At 35.1% G+C, this 13,241-nt stretch overlaps 2 protein-coding genes across 3 annotated transcripts; one reads left to right on the top strand and one right to left on the bottom strand.

Annotated features, from left to right (window-relative positions):
• The first annotated feature begins 1,022 nt into the window (after nt 1-1,022).
• On the top strand, nt 1,023-3,567 carry LOC18590140 (serine/threonine-protein kinase 12-like). The gene is made up of 10 exons (XM_018126904.2): nt 1,023-1,304; nt 1,414-1,542; nt 1,701-1,781; nt 1,992-2,092; nt 2,222-2,342; nt 2,537-2,679; nt 2,876-2,967; nt 3,074-3,162; nt 3,249-3,361; nt 3,444-3,567. The coding sequence occupies exons 1-10, from the start codon at nt 1,050-1,052 to the stop codon at nt 3,565-3,567; spliced, it is 1,248 nt and encodes a 415-aa protein (XP_017982393.1). The 5' UTR covers nt 1,023-1,049.
• B73 (molybdopterin biosynthesis CNX1 protein / molybdenum cofactor biosynthesis enzyme CNX1 (CNX1)) lies at nt 2,857-12,724 on the bottom strand. Of its 2 annotated transcripts, none has more exons than XM_007015489.3 (14): nt 12,416-12,724; nt 11,839-11,965; nt 10,990-11,120; nt 10,099-10,200; nt 9,946-10,029; nt 9,140-9,367; nt 8,759-8,949; nt 8,534-8,638; nt 8,032-8,355; nt 6,553-6,710; nt 6,337-6,443; nt 5,197-5,253; nt 4,377-4,637; nt 2,857-3,345 (listed from the first exon to the last, which is right to left on the bottom strand). In XM_007015489.3, exons 1-13 carry the CDS (start codon nt 12,611-12,613, stop codon nt 4,419-4,421), a joined length of 2,031 nt encoding a protein of 676 aa, XP_007015551.3. In that variant the 5' UTR covers nt 12,614-12,724; the 3' UTR covers nt 2,857-3,345; nt 4,377-4,418. The 2 variants fall into 2 exon arrangements, 1 of the variants encoding a protein (XP_007015551.3); XR_001929447.2 differs by lacking the exon at nt 2,857-3,345 and adding an exon at nt 4,710-4,843 and having other exon boundaries at nt 4,406-4,637.
• Nucleotides 12,725-13,241: the final 517 nt, after the last annotated feature.

The following is a 13,241-nucleotide window of genomic DNA, read 5'->3' as shown; positions in this document are numbered from 1 at the left end:
ACCGACTACTATATCTAGAAGTAATAACATTCCAAAGCAAAAACAAATACAGTCAAACGCATGGATTACATATCAACTAAACATATCTCCACAAACAGATATTTCAGAATGAATTGCCTTGCTTACTTTGAAATTACATTTTATGTTAAAACTGAAATACGATCAACCTTATGAACCCACCTAGTTCATGGATACACCTATATGGAACACTTTCTGCCCCATCCATATCATTTTTTTAACAAACATTTTTGGTGATCATTTCGACTTCAGTAATCAAATGTAATAGACTCTAAAAATGAATGACTACATATTAATTAGATAGAGGTGATGCTTGATATGTGTTATCACATAAAAGCTATCTATAAGAAGTATTTATAATTAGGAGCTTAACCAACATATTCGTGACAATGATCTTAGATTCTCAAAAGGCAATTCAATTACTACTTTGAAAATCATATATATAAGAGACAATATAAATAGATATTTTATTTAACTATTAAATGAAGTACTGAAACTTGAATGCAATTGATATACGCCATTGTTGTGAAATTTAAATATGGACAAGTCTTGTTCCAGCAGATTGTATCATCTTTCTTCGGAAGCCAAGTTACTAATTAAACAATTTTCATAGGTTGATGATGTTGCAATTTGCAAAGTACAAATACTAAAGTAAAAAATATATCAAAACATTTTGGGGTTGCTTAATTGCTTTGTATGGCATAGCAGTCGATGATTTCAATGGCAGAAACATACGTAGCAGTTGAAGATTTCAATAATATACAATGGGCTGGCACTGGCTTAGTACAAACTAGATATACAACGAAAAGTTATATATTACCAGTGACCAATCTGTAACCCTCCTCGGTCCTAGACATGACCGCCTGCCTTACACTTGCAACAAATAGAAGAAAGAAAAAAAATGGCCTCCAAACCAAAGTTTACATATTTGCATTAATTTTTAACTCTTTTCTGATGCCCCCCCCCATCTGCAACTTTGTCACCAAAGGTCCAAAGCCACTCCAATCTTATCATTCGGATAATTGACATCAATGTGTCAGAGGCAGGGTGATGATGTTTCAGGTGGATTTGATATGCAACTGATTGGAAACTTTTTGAGTTTTGCATCGAGGGGAGACAGGGTTGGACTGAACCAGATGTTAAGGGATGGTATTTCTCCTGACGTGCAGGACTATGACAGCAGAACTGCTCTGCATCTTGCTGCCAGCGAAGGCCATGCCCCCATTGTTGAACTTCTTCTACATTACAAGGCCAAAGTTAACCTCATTGATCGTTGGAAGCGTACTGTAAGCACCGAGTTGATCACCCTTTTGCATTGCTTGCTTGGTTCATAAGAATATTTTCTTAATGTCATAGTCTTTAAGTAGGTTTTTCTTTTCTTTTTTTCTTTTGAAGCCTTTGACAGATGCAAGACTTTATGGACATCGAGACATATGTAGAATCCTAGAAGTTAATGGAGGCAAGGATATGGATGACCAAGAGTTCATCAATGATCAGCCAATGATGAATGATCAGGCGCCGATGGTAATAATTGAACTTCTAAATATATACAAACTCGATTTTATTGTTTATTAAGATAGAAAATTTGAATAATTCAATCAATTTTTTTTTTAAAAAAAGACAAGATTTATACTATGTAACTCGTAGATTATTTTTGACATGTTATTTTATTGATTATGTAGACAGTTCGACATGAACAAGCTCCGAATGAAGTAATCGATATCTCAGAATTGATTACAGAAAATGTATCAATAATTAAACAGGTTGTTTAAGTTTACTTTCAGTATTAATTGATTCATGTTATTTACTTTATGTTAAATTTCTAATTTGTTGAAACTTAGGAATGGATGAAGAAACGTTGTACTTGCATTTTAGATATTTTTTTAAAAAACTTTCATGAGACAGAGGTGAAAAACCCAGAAAAGTTTCTCTTTTTAAAGCTAAATAGTTTCAATAAGTTGAACTGTGTGTAGGGCGTGTTTGGTGAAGCTCACAAGGTGAAGTGGCGTGGAACGTGGGTTGTCAAAACAGTGATCAAAAGACAGATTTACCATCCTCACCATCCTGTGACAATGTATGTTTTACTTATGGTTGTATTGTTCTTATCTTATAACTTTTAATTATTTTAGACAGATTCACCATGTCTACAGTGACTGTCTGAAAAATTTAAATTGACATTGTTCTTCAAGCATTGTTTTTGCAGGATATTGACTTCCAAGGAAAATACTCTCTTACAAGAACTTCGACATCCCAATATCTTACAGTTCCTTGGTTCAATTGTGCAAGGAGAGGAGATGATTTTGATCATAGAATATCTACCAATGGTATATATATATATCTTTTACATTAATTTCCCATCTATTGTTCTATTCATAATGATTTATTTGGGATTGATTATGCTTCACAACAAAACAACCTCAATAGTATACATCTTTTTCAATATGTTGTTATTGAATGGTATCAAACTTTCTAAATTATCCTTGTCTCACATGATCCTAGTTATGATGGTAATTTTCAGGGTAACTTGGATGATATATTGAGAACCAAAGGTCGGCTTGATTTTCCCACTGCTTTGCGCTATGCACTTGATATTGCTAGGGGAATGAACTATCTTCACAAGCACAAGCCATATCCAATAGTGCACAACAATTTGGATCCGAGGCAAGTTTTACCCCAATTTTCAGAAGGAAATTGTGGAAAAATGGGTTTTACTTTCTCATAAAAGGGTAGGGGGCAAGGTTTATCATAGGTGAAAGAGTGGGACAAAAAATATTCGGATAGAATAACATTTCTCTACTTTGTCAAGTCATTACTACAAGGATTATAAACTATGCACTCTTTTCTTTTTTGTATGTAGAAGTTTGTTGCAAGATGAAAGTGGCCACTTAAAAATTGGGGAGTACTGGGTTCAAATGCTGTATGAACAAATACAGCCAAACCAAGACAATTGTATGTAAAAATCACTTCCATTCCCTCAAACTTTACATGGTTTCATGGTTGATATTGCTACTACCATGTGATGCAATTACAGAGGCATCTTCTTTTCTTTTCACAGGTCAAATAAATGAAACTTCTAGCATGCCTAGCAACCTATCAAATGGTATCAACAAAGATGTACGTGCATTTGGGTTCATATTTTATCAGGTATATGCTTTTGAAGAACTTAAAGTCAAAAATATCATATTCCATCTCCTTCATTGTTCATGTTAATGACCCTAATTGTGCCGCAGATGCTAGAAGGAACACACCTCCTGAACAACATGAACTTTGACTTCATACATTTAGATTCTGTTGACTTCGAAATGAAGTTTCCAATAAGCCGATGTCCTAAAAGAATTCAACAGTAAGTACAAGAATGCTTCATAATTATCTCAAATTTCGATTTAATAACCGATTAGTAATTATGGGTGTTGCTAATGTTTTAGGCTAATAAAGGACTGCACAAGTAATGATCCTTCGGAAAGGCCAGAATTTTTTAATGTGATTGACATTCTAGAGGATGTTTCCACTCATATGGGAAATGTTTGTATTGGACATTATTGTGCATAGCAACATATAGACAAGGACTGCATGATTGTTGAATGCTTCAACAAAAATTAACAGCAATTGCTTAATCTTGTGGTGTACATATTGTTGACATTTTATTATGTGGGAATTTAATTCCAAACCAACTTTATTCTTAATTATTATTTAAAGTTTCTTATTCCTTTTGTTAATATCATTACAACCTAATGAACTTGTGCAAAATGATCTAGATACAAAATTATAATATTATATTCAAATCCTTCATCAAAACTTTATAAAAGGGAAAAACTAAGGTATGGACAGGTGTTGAAGAGCTCCTGAGAACTGAAAGACACTGTGGTAAGAAGCTTGCTTGAAGCTCCTCCTTAGTTTTGATAGAATAAGCTCATGGGTGTGGTATTCTCTTATAAGAAGTACACAAATTCCCGAGGTCCTCATTTTTGGACCCTATAATTTTCTATGATAGAAGAAAGGAAAATCTTGTATAATATAAAACTGTATTGTTACAAAAAAATATCTAAATTGCCCTCTCTTAAGAAAGAAAACTGATTAGTGCATTTCCCACTTATGTAAAAGAGATAAAAATGAGTATCGTCTTCCTAGGATAATACTCCTACAAGAACTCTGACCATCCCAATATCTTACACTTGGTTCAATTCAGCAAGGAGGGGAGATGATTTTCTATTACTATTATTATTATTATTATTATTATTATAGAATATATATTGTTTTTCTTTACAATGGATTTGTCATCTATTGTAATTGAGAAAAAAGAAATCATAAAGTATTATGTGAGAACTGTTGAAACCACAAAAAGAGAGAATGGAATTTACCTTCAAGATAATTGCTTTCTTCTCCTAAAAGAAAAAGATATATTAATGGGAACAAGAACAAGTGGGTTCAATACCACCAGCTGAGGCAAACTTATGGCTGCGCTCCCAGGTATCCACAGGGGTAGCTTGTTCATGAGGGACATGGTGGGGATGTTTCTCCCTTTTGTCACCCTTTATCTGCTTTAGTGCATGCTTAAGTGCAGGCAACAAAGCCTCCATGCATTCAGCGACTGCATTAGGATTCCCCGGCATGTTGATGATCTGGATACAGGATAGCATTAGAAACACATGTTGGAAGAATAGTACAAATAATAATTCCTAGTTTCACATAACATGGCTTGATTTTTCAGTTTGTCCCCAAGCGCACCACTATGAAATTCCAAACTTCCACTAGGCAATAGGCTGACTTTAAGTTAAACCACATTGGATGGACGCATATCAACATGTCCATCATCTCTAAAAATAACCTAAAGTGAAACCAACCCTTATAGTCAAGTATATTAAATTCATATAACTAAACAAATGTATCATACTTAAGTAACTGTATAGCGAATCCCTGTTCCAGTATCCTCTTTTAGATCCTTTCATGCATTATCCTTGTATCTTAAGTTTAAGTCAATCAACAAGTGACACCCACACAGCAAATTCAACACTCATACATGAGTCCAGAGCAACATAGCCTTATCCAATTAGGTTATAATTTAAAAAAAGAAATTATCACAACAACATAAGCAAAGATTAAATATAAATTCTGGAGGATGAGCAAATTAGAAGATGTAATCAATTGCAACAAGGATAACAATTATAACATCAATCTTACCAATGTTGATCCTCTTATTCCTGCTGCTGAGCGTGACAGCATAGCAAATGGTGTTACCTATTTCCATCAGGAAAATGGGTTAAAAATGTTTCATAATCATAACTGATAGAAGAGGTCAGTTTACAGGTGAAATTCTAATAAAGACTAAACAAAGAATGTCGTATGACATTGTGTATAATGAATGTATGTATGTAGAGAGATAAAAATATATGTAATAATATGCTTCCCCAGCATGAAAATTTGACTGAACCAACCATTTTCAGTATAAGATGGGAAAAAAAATAGCATGTAATCTTATAAGGAAATAAGCAGCTCTACCACATAACAGTTTTTATCGTTAATTTCTTTAAACATACCCCAGAAACTGATAATTGACAAGAAGCAGAGAAATGCACAGACAATCTCCATTCCATCATTGCATGTCAAAGAGAGAAAATATAAATGCTGTATGAATATTAAGCCTTTCATGAAGCCTCTAAGAGATAAGCTGTAGCCAACTAATTAGGACACTTAAGAAACAACAAATCATATATGGAACTATTGTACAACAAATAATGCCATAGCTAGAAAGTTGACAAATTATCATAAAATATTATAAGACAACCCACCAACCCCATATCAGCAACTTGCTAAAAAAGCTGTCCAAGCACCGGCATATCCACTTAAGCCTGCAAGCCTTCCAGATGGTTATGCTGGCTTGGACACATGCCAAGGAAGTTTCCATTCCACGTGCCTTCATCTCTCACCATATTCATAGTGGCCTTCTTTTTATTAGCTAGATTTGCTTGATTCAATGTGTACAATGTTTTCTCATACGAAATGGGTATATGTATTTCGGATTTCAGCTAGATCTACCACATATTCTTTTGGATGTTGCTATATAGGTTTATATGAGCTGGTTTAGCTTGATTGAATTGATATAAGAGTGGACTTCAGGCTGAGCCTGACCTGGGCTAGCATAAAATGTTGCTAATATTAGAAATAGGCCTGGCCCAGCCCATGTACAGCTCTCCTTGCAAGGCCAAGTCATTATAAAATAAAATCAACACGCAAAACCATCTTCCATAAAAACAATTATATAGATAAAAAAGATTAAAACAAGTTTTAAAGTAATTTCTATGCTACAAGTTAATTTACTACCTTTAAACTCTCTTGCATCATGACATACAGAAGACCAGGTGTTTCTTTTTCAATTAACTCTTTGGTTGCTTCTGGGGTCACATCTCTTGGGGTGAAGCCAGTGCCACCTTAATGAAGACAAAACAATTTTGAGAAAAGGGTGAAATAAAGAGAACCAAAAATGAAAATCTATATCCAACCAAGAAAAAAGAAGACTGACAAGAACAAGAAACCCACCTAGTGTAAGGATAAGATCCATTTTGTCAATATCACTCCATCTCTGCAAAACATCCTTGATCTTTCCCACATCATCTGAAACCACAGCTGCTGCGACTACCTTTGCTCCTCCTAACTTTTCAGATGAGGAATTTACAACAGACACTGCCCTAGGCCCACTGCAATTTCATATCATTCTACAAATTCTTATACAAAATTTAGATAAAAAAATAGGAAGAATTTGGGAGAGGGAAGAAAGAAGAACCTATCACAAAACAAATGTACTAATTAGAAATGCAGCCCTGTGACAAAGTAGAACAAGATGGAAGTGGTGGGTGGGAGCAAATCCATACTTACTTCAGCTTCAACCAAATAATTTGCAGCAACTGTTAAAAATCAGTTAATTATATATAGAAGACAGACCATGTTACGAATGTAGACATGTTGAATTGGTGCACTTTGAAGAAGGTTTCAGGTCTGAGATCAATAGCTAAACCATTAAATTGGATGAGTGAAAAGTACTAAGACATTTATTGATGGTAAGCTGAAGGTCAAATTTGTAAAATGCACCAAAGAAAAGATAAAAGAAAACTATAGAAGAAACGATGCCTTAAAAACTACTCAGACTCAAAATGCAAATATCGTATGGTGCTGCTTCCAAAATATTGTTGCAAAGCATTAAGTACTCCCATGTCTCGCTCTGGCATGGGACAATATCAACTTTGCTCATTTTCTTTAGCATCAATTATGTGACCTTTATGAAAAAATTATTCAAAGGTGTATCTAGATGCATTTAAACTGGGAGCCTGATCATTCCATTCCCTTCTGAAGATCATCATTAGAAAACAAAAGTCACGAGATTTAGGTAGCCAGGGATGTATGTGATCAATACCAGACAAACCTTTGGTTCTATATTGTAGCAAAGCTTTCACCCATTTTATATATCTAACTTGAATATAGAGGAACAACAGCTCTGCTTAATCACTATAGCATCCAAAAAGTGGCCATTTTGATAGGCTGAAACAAAGTGATGTATCTGGATGCTTTTGCTTAAACAATAACCTTCATAATCTCACTCTTCGGCACACAGGGATCACAAGTGTAGGAGGATTAGATGTCGAAGAATCAGTGGATAAGTTGTGGTTCAGTGGTGAAATGCCTCTAAAAGTATATAAATAAGGACAATTATTAAACACAAATCCCAAATGCAAGCAGTCATAGCCCATTAGCACCTTCAATTTCAAACAGATGACATTTAAGTGAACAAATTCCAAACTATCAGTAGATCCATAATTCAGATATCATCAATGATAAAGATTTTAAAAATATCCTAATTCAAGTTTTCCATTTCAATGATTGTAGCCTTTGGAATCTGGTTTTCAATTGGATAAAGAAAAAATGAATCTCTTGAGACTTTACACATTCCCCTATAGGACATATATGAGGAACCTATTTCCGGAAATGATGCAATTTTTGAAGAAGCAATATGCAATAATATACCTTCGATCGGGCCCTGCGCCTGATGCAACAGTATCACTCACTGTAAGAACAGCTACTTTGAACTGTACATCCTGAGCTCCGTCTGCTGTCGTTTCACTCAATGTACTTTTATGTAGTGTAGTAGTTGAACTTGAATCTGATGACAAAGCAGTCTTTCTCAATGGAGTACCACTTAAATCACTTAAATCAGAAATTATAGTGGCTGAGATAGAACTTCCAGCAGTAATAACTCTCCCTGTTGCTGGCAACTCCAGCAAAGCATTAGCTGACTTCATACCCAAAAGCCGACTACTCATTTGATGACCAGTGCTCTCAGCAACAAATCTAAAATCCACAAGAAACAATATTTCCTCTTAACATAATTATAATAGTGTTCAAGGTAGAATAAATGCCAAAAACCATGAGACTTAAGGGTAAATTAGGTCTGAGAATGATGTCACCGAATGACAAATCTAAAAAATGCAAAGACCTGTGATCGAGAAAACAAAAACCCTAAACTTACCCAGGATTGCCTGATCCATCATTAATCTCCCATCTGATAGTGGCGTGATGAAATTCTGGCCGGAATGGATCTGTCTTTATTGGTTGTTGAAGTCGAGCTTGAACTCTGTACAATGAACAGAAGGAAAACAGGACAGTCACAACTTAATCTGTTTTACTCTTTATCAATTTTAACAATGGATAGATGCCAACAGAAATAGAACAGTTTTCTGGAAGATTCAGCAACCTCGTAAGATGTGGATTTGGCCATCCTGCTAGGTGGCGTATGGTGGGAACCACAAAGAGATGGAAGCAAACTAGACAGCTAACTGGATTTCCAGGTAAACCAAATGCAAGAACTTTGTTTACTGGTACATTCTCCGTCTGATTGAAATATATCTCTGCAAATGTCAATGGTTTCCCTGGTTTCATGCAAACCTGTCGAGGAAAGCAACCCAAACAAAGTTAACATAGATGTCTACTCGATGATGCTCAGGATATCATATAGATATCATATAAATATTAAAGCTATAAGATAAAGTCAGAACTTAGAACACAGAGATTGCACATTTTGGCCAAATTATACAAAAGCAATTTTTTTCACAAAGGAACCAATATGGCAAATGACCTTGTTGAAGTGTACTGTCCCCTTCTTTTCAAGCAGTGGCTTAACAAAATCCTTATCTCCCATGGAAACACCCCCAGAAGTCAAAAGAATGTTAATCCCTGAAGAAAAAGCACTATCCAAGACCCTCTCAAGTTCTTCTTTGTCATCTCCAACGATACCAAGGTCAAGCACTTTGCATTGTTGCTGTGTTGCAGCTGCCAATAACATAGCACGGTTGGAATCCCTAATCTGCACAAGGCATAAGGCAATCTAGATGATATCTCAATGGAATCTTTTATGTCCATGGTAGGTTGTGTGCAGGAAAAAGGAGGTCATCCATCCAAACAAGGGCACGGGGGGTAATCGACAAAGGAAGGGTAACAGTAAACAATTGAGAGAGCAACAAAGACAGAATTATATTATTTCTCTTAGATTTCGTAAATATGGCCCATTTAAAAGCCAATTTTATCAAATAAGACTAATCTTAGGATAACTGCAGATTAAGGTGTGGCTACTAGCATATTTGAGCCTAGAAGGCTTATTACTAGGGTTCCTTCCTTGCATCCCCATGTGCACTTATGTACCTCATATGGTCTCAATATCACAACAGGTGCAATATTTTAACATCCGCAAACTCTCCAACTCTTTCTGCTAAGAATACATTTTCTATAATTATTCCAATCATATCAGCCCTCCTACTCAGTTTTCTTTTCTTGCTTCTTTCCTCCTTTTGAGGCAGGAGAGGTTCTTGGGAATTGAGAGACTGAAGGATTTGAAAAATTAATCCACACTATGTACATTGAGTGTCTCAGATAGTCCCACGATACCTGGCCACGACTTAGGAACCCCGCTGTGGGCTCTACAAGTTCATCTCCAGTAGAAAGTACAGCAATTGCTGGCATAGGTTGCACCTGCAAATTAGCCATATCCTTCAGATTATGGAATAGTCATCAAAACCAAAATAGTGGGCAGTATAGTACCTTCACCATTGTAACACCCACTGTAGCTAGTAGTCCCACTTCTGAAGCACCTATTCTTTCTCCAGATTTTAAAACCAGTGCGTCTTTCTGAATGTCACATCCCTACAAAACAGATGCTTGTTTGAGCTTTCAAATAAAAAGCAAGCAGGCAAATGTGAAGTTATTGCAGATCAAGGTTATGTGATATAAAGAAAAGTGTTAGAAACTACATGCAACTCAACAATATAGGAAAGTGCACTATGCTTTGCTTGTTCTTCTTCTTTTTTCCCATTTTTTTTCCACAATAGATAAATAAAGTCAGGTCAAGTTATACACAAGGCCAGAAGCCAGAAAAGTTTAACTGCATTCCTCTTCTCCACTAAACTAAGAGACCACAAAGTTTTACAAGGGCTGCTAGCATGCCCAAATGGGGCTCTCAGTTAAAAATTAAGATTTAAAAGTTTTGAACAAAAAATATGGCTGCAAATTACTTCCAACTGCAGAGAGAACCAAGTAAAGTCACTCAAGTTAAGATCATTGGGCCAATAGCACAAACCTTAGTAGGGCAGATCTGGAATTTACAAACCACCTCAACCATACACAGTAGAGAACTCAAATAAGGTGCACTGTTCAAACTGAGACCTTGGGCAATAAAACCAATTTTTCCATATACCTCTTAAATACTTCCACAGGGCTGTAGATAACTAAATTTTGACCGTGAACATATAACTTCAATTTTCAGAATCATTGACTCAGTTCACTGTAATAAGGACTAGGAGGAAGTAGCAAAATAGCCAAAATTTATCATAGAGAAGAGGGATGGTCCGGAGCATAAACAGTAAAAGGGAACAGAGGAGGCAGCAAAGAGCAAGAGGAAAGTAGACGATGAAAGAGGAACCAATGATGTCATACCACTGGACGAATATCAACACCTTTTCTAGTTTGCACCAATATCCTTACACGCTTTGATTCAACTGAAGAAGCTTTAACCTGTTCAGTGTCCTCAACTTGGACAACTGCATCAGCACCATCAGGTATTGGTCCTAAGGGGCAAAAAAAGTCCAAAAGGGAGAAAATTTTGAGAAAAGGAAAGTTTAAAACACCATGCTAAAACTATATAAGCTCTAAGAGCAAGCTTTAAATATATTTGAAGCTCAAAGAGAACCTACGAGCCACAAAAATAATAAGAAGAAGCCCCTTTTTTAACTTAAATTATTGCCAATCTCATTTTTGGAAATGTATGGTCATACTTAAGATCAGCTTGTTCATTTAGCAAAAGACAACAACTCAATTGGTTATTCAAGAAGCAAAGCTATGTTAAGACAGATATATCTATAATATACAAATAATATATCCCATCGTGAAATGGAAGACTAATTCAAAATGAATGAATTGTATAGGTTACCCACAAGCATCCTGTGTACATGCTTCTTTTTCATTTGCTTACATTGGCTCCCTTCTGAAGACCTGAATTTGTTTCCAATTTTAAAGAAAGTTACTTTCCGCTGCTAGCTTGCACATGCGTAAAGTTCATTCAATTAGGATAAACACACCTCCAAAGTAAAGCAATTATACAGCCAAGTTGTTTAATTTTATTCAAATAGCATTTGACAAGCTGATCCATAATCTTAATCAGAGTGAGTAAATGCCACATTACGAAGCTTGCCCTAAATTATTGCACATGGAATAACAATTGTCCTCGAAACTGCAGAACATAGCAGGACCCCATAGTCCATATAATAACAGGAACAATAGACTAACCTCCAGTTGTCACATAAGCAACGGTTCCAGGAGTCACTGTGACACCAACCCCATCATTTCCAGCTCTTGATTCAGTTATTACAGGATACGCACCAGGGCCATCCGAAGCAACCACTGCATAACCATCCTGCAAGGCATCATATATATATTCCATGGAAGTCTCAGTATATTAGGATAATTCACACTAAAAATCTCGCCAAGTATGAAATATATAACAACCCTATTTTCTTCCTTAAATTTAGGTCTTAGAAACAAGGGAAGATGCTTTATTACAGAAATATAACCTCATCCACAAATCCTAAAATGCCTTTTTATCACAGCCAAGTGCCAACCCTGCCAAGGAAGTTTCATAAAATCTAAATGGAAAAAAAAAAAAAAGCCAATCGCTTGCTTAGAAAACTGTGACTCAAAACGGCAATCCCAAGTGCCTATTCAATTTATACAACTGAAAATACCAATCAACGCATAATAAAACAACCCATTTAACCTACTCAAAAATGGTTTTTTTTATCTGCTCAAAAATGGTTTTTCCTTTTTTTTTTTTAAAAAAAAAGAAAGTTCGGATTTTGTGAGGAACCTTGATTGAAGCTGGATAAGGAGGCAAAGGGTCAGGAGCACGGATATCCTGAGCCAAAACTTTTCCGAGAGCTTGGTGAAGTGGGACGGTGACAGGTGGCAGTTGCTTGGCAACACTAAGCACAATTTGAAGAGCTTCGTCGGCTGAGATCATCTTCCTGTCGGTGCTACCGCAGGTGACGCAGCCGCTCTCCGCCATTTCCAACCCTTTGATAGTAAGAGAGTCAAAGAGAGTGTAAAGAAGAGGCAAGTCAGACAAGAGAAGAGTGCGGAGTTGGTGCTGGCTCTAACGGTGGATAGCAAGATTTGGGACAGGTTGTTTGGAAATAAGTGAATTTTAAATTAAAAGATAAATATATATTTTTATTAATTAATTATTTTATTCATTTATTTATTTTTATCTTTTCTTTTTTCTTCAACTTAATAGTTTTCGCACAATAAAATTATAAAATTTCGTTAATTATGATGTTTAAATAGTTTTAAAATCATCTTTAAACACTATTGAATTAAATTTTACTTAGGTTATATTCTAATTCAATTATATATTAATATTTTAAACTTATCTTTATATCAATTACATATTAATTTGAAACAAATGTTTTAAATTATCTTTAGCTAAAATGAAATAATTCCTATTAATTTGAAAAATAAAAAGTTTAGTACGAAAGAAATTGATTAAAACAAAAAAAATAAAAAAAAAACAAATTGGATATTTTTAGTAAAAAGGTAAATTTTTAACAAATTCTAGTTTGACTAATGAAATCTAAACACTAGTTATTTTATAAAAAAAATGTTTTTCAAATTAATAAGGTAAGTTTATTCAATAA

Source organism: Theobroma cacao, chromosome 9 (assembly GCF_053813885.1).
Source record: "Theobroma cacao isolate CCN51 chromosome 9, ASM5381388v1, whole genome shotgun sequence".
NCBI classification, from domain to species: Eukaryota; Viridiplantae; Streptophyta; class Magnoliopsida; order Malvales; family Malvaceae; genus Theobroma; species Theobroma cacao.
The sequence above is the reverse complement of the archived record's forward strand: the minus strand, read 5'-3'. Positions and strand labels throughout refer to the sequence as shown.

Bases quoted from the DNA above. Each gene is read 5' to 3' on its own strand.
- LOC18590140 (XM_018126904.2), top strand. From the start codon at position 1,050: ATGTGTCAGAGGCAGGGTGATGATGTTTCAGGTGGATTTGATATGCAA. The intron at 1,305-1,413 runs GTAAGCACCGAG...TTTCTTTTGAAG, and splicing joins TTGATCGTTGGAAGCGTACT to CCTTTGACAGATGCAAGACT. The intron at 2,093-2,221 runs GTATGTTTTACT...TTGTTTTTGCAG, and splicing joins CCTCACCATCCTGTGACAAT to GATATTGACTTCCAAGGAAA.
- B73 (XM_007015489.3), bottom strand. From the start codon at position 12,613: ATGGCGGAGAGCGGCTGCGTCACCTGCGGTAGCACCGACAGGAAGATG. The intron at 10,201-10,989 runs GTATGACATCAT...TCTGTTTTGTAG, and splicing joins GTGTTGATATTCGTCCAGTG to GGATGTGACATTCAGAAAGA. The intron at 10,030-10,098 runs GTACTATACTGC...GCTAATTTGCAG, and splicing joins TGGGTGTTACAATGGTGAAG to GTGCAACCTATGCCAGCAAT.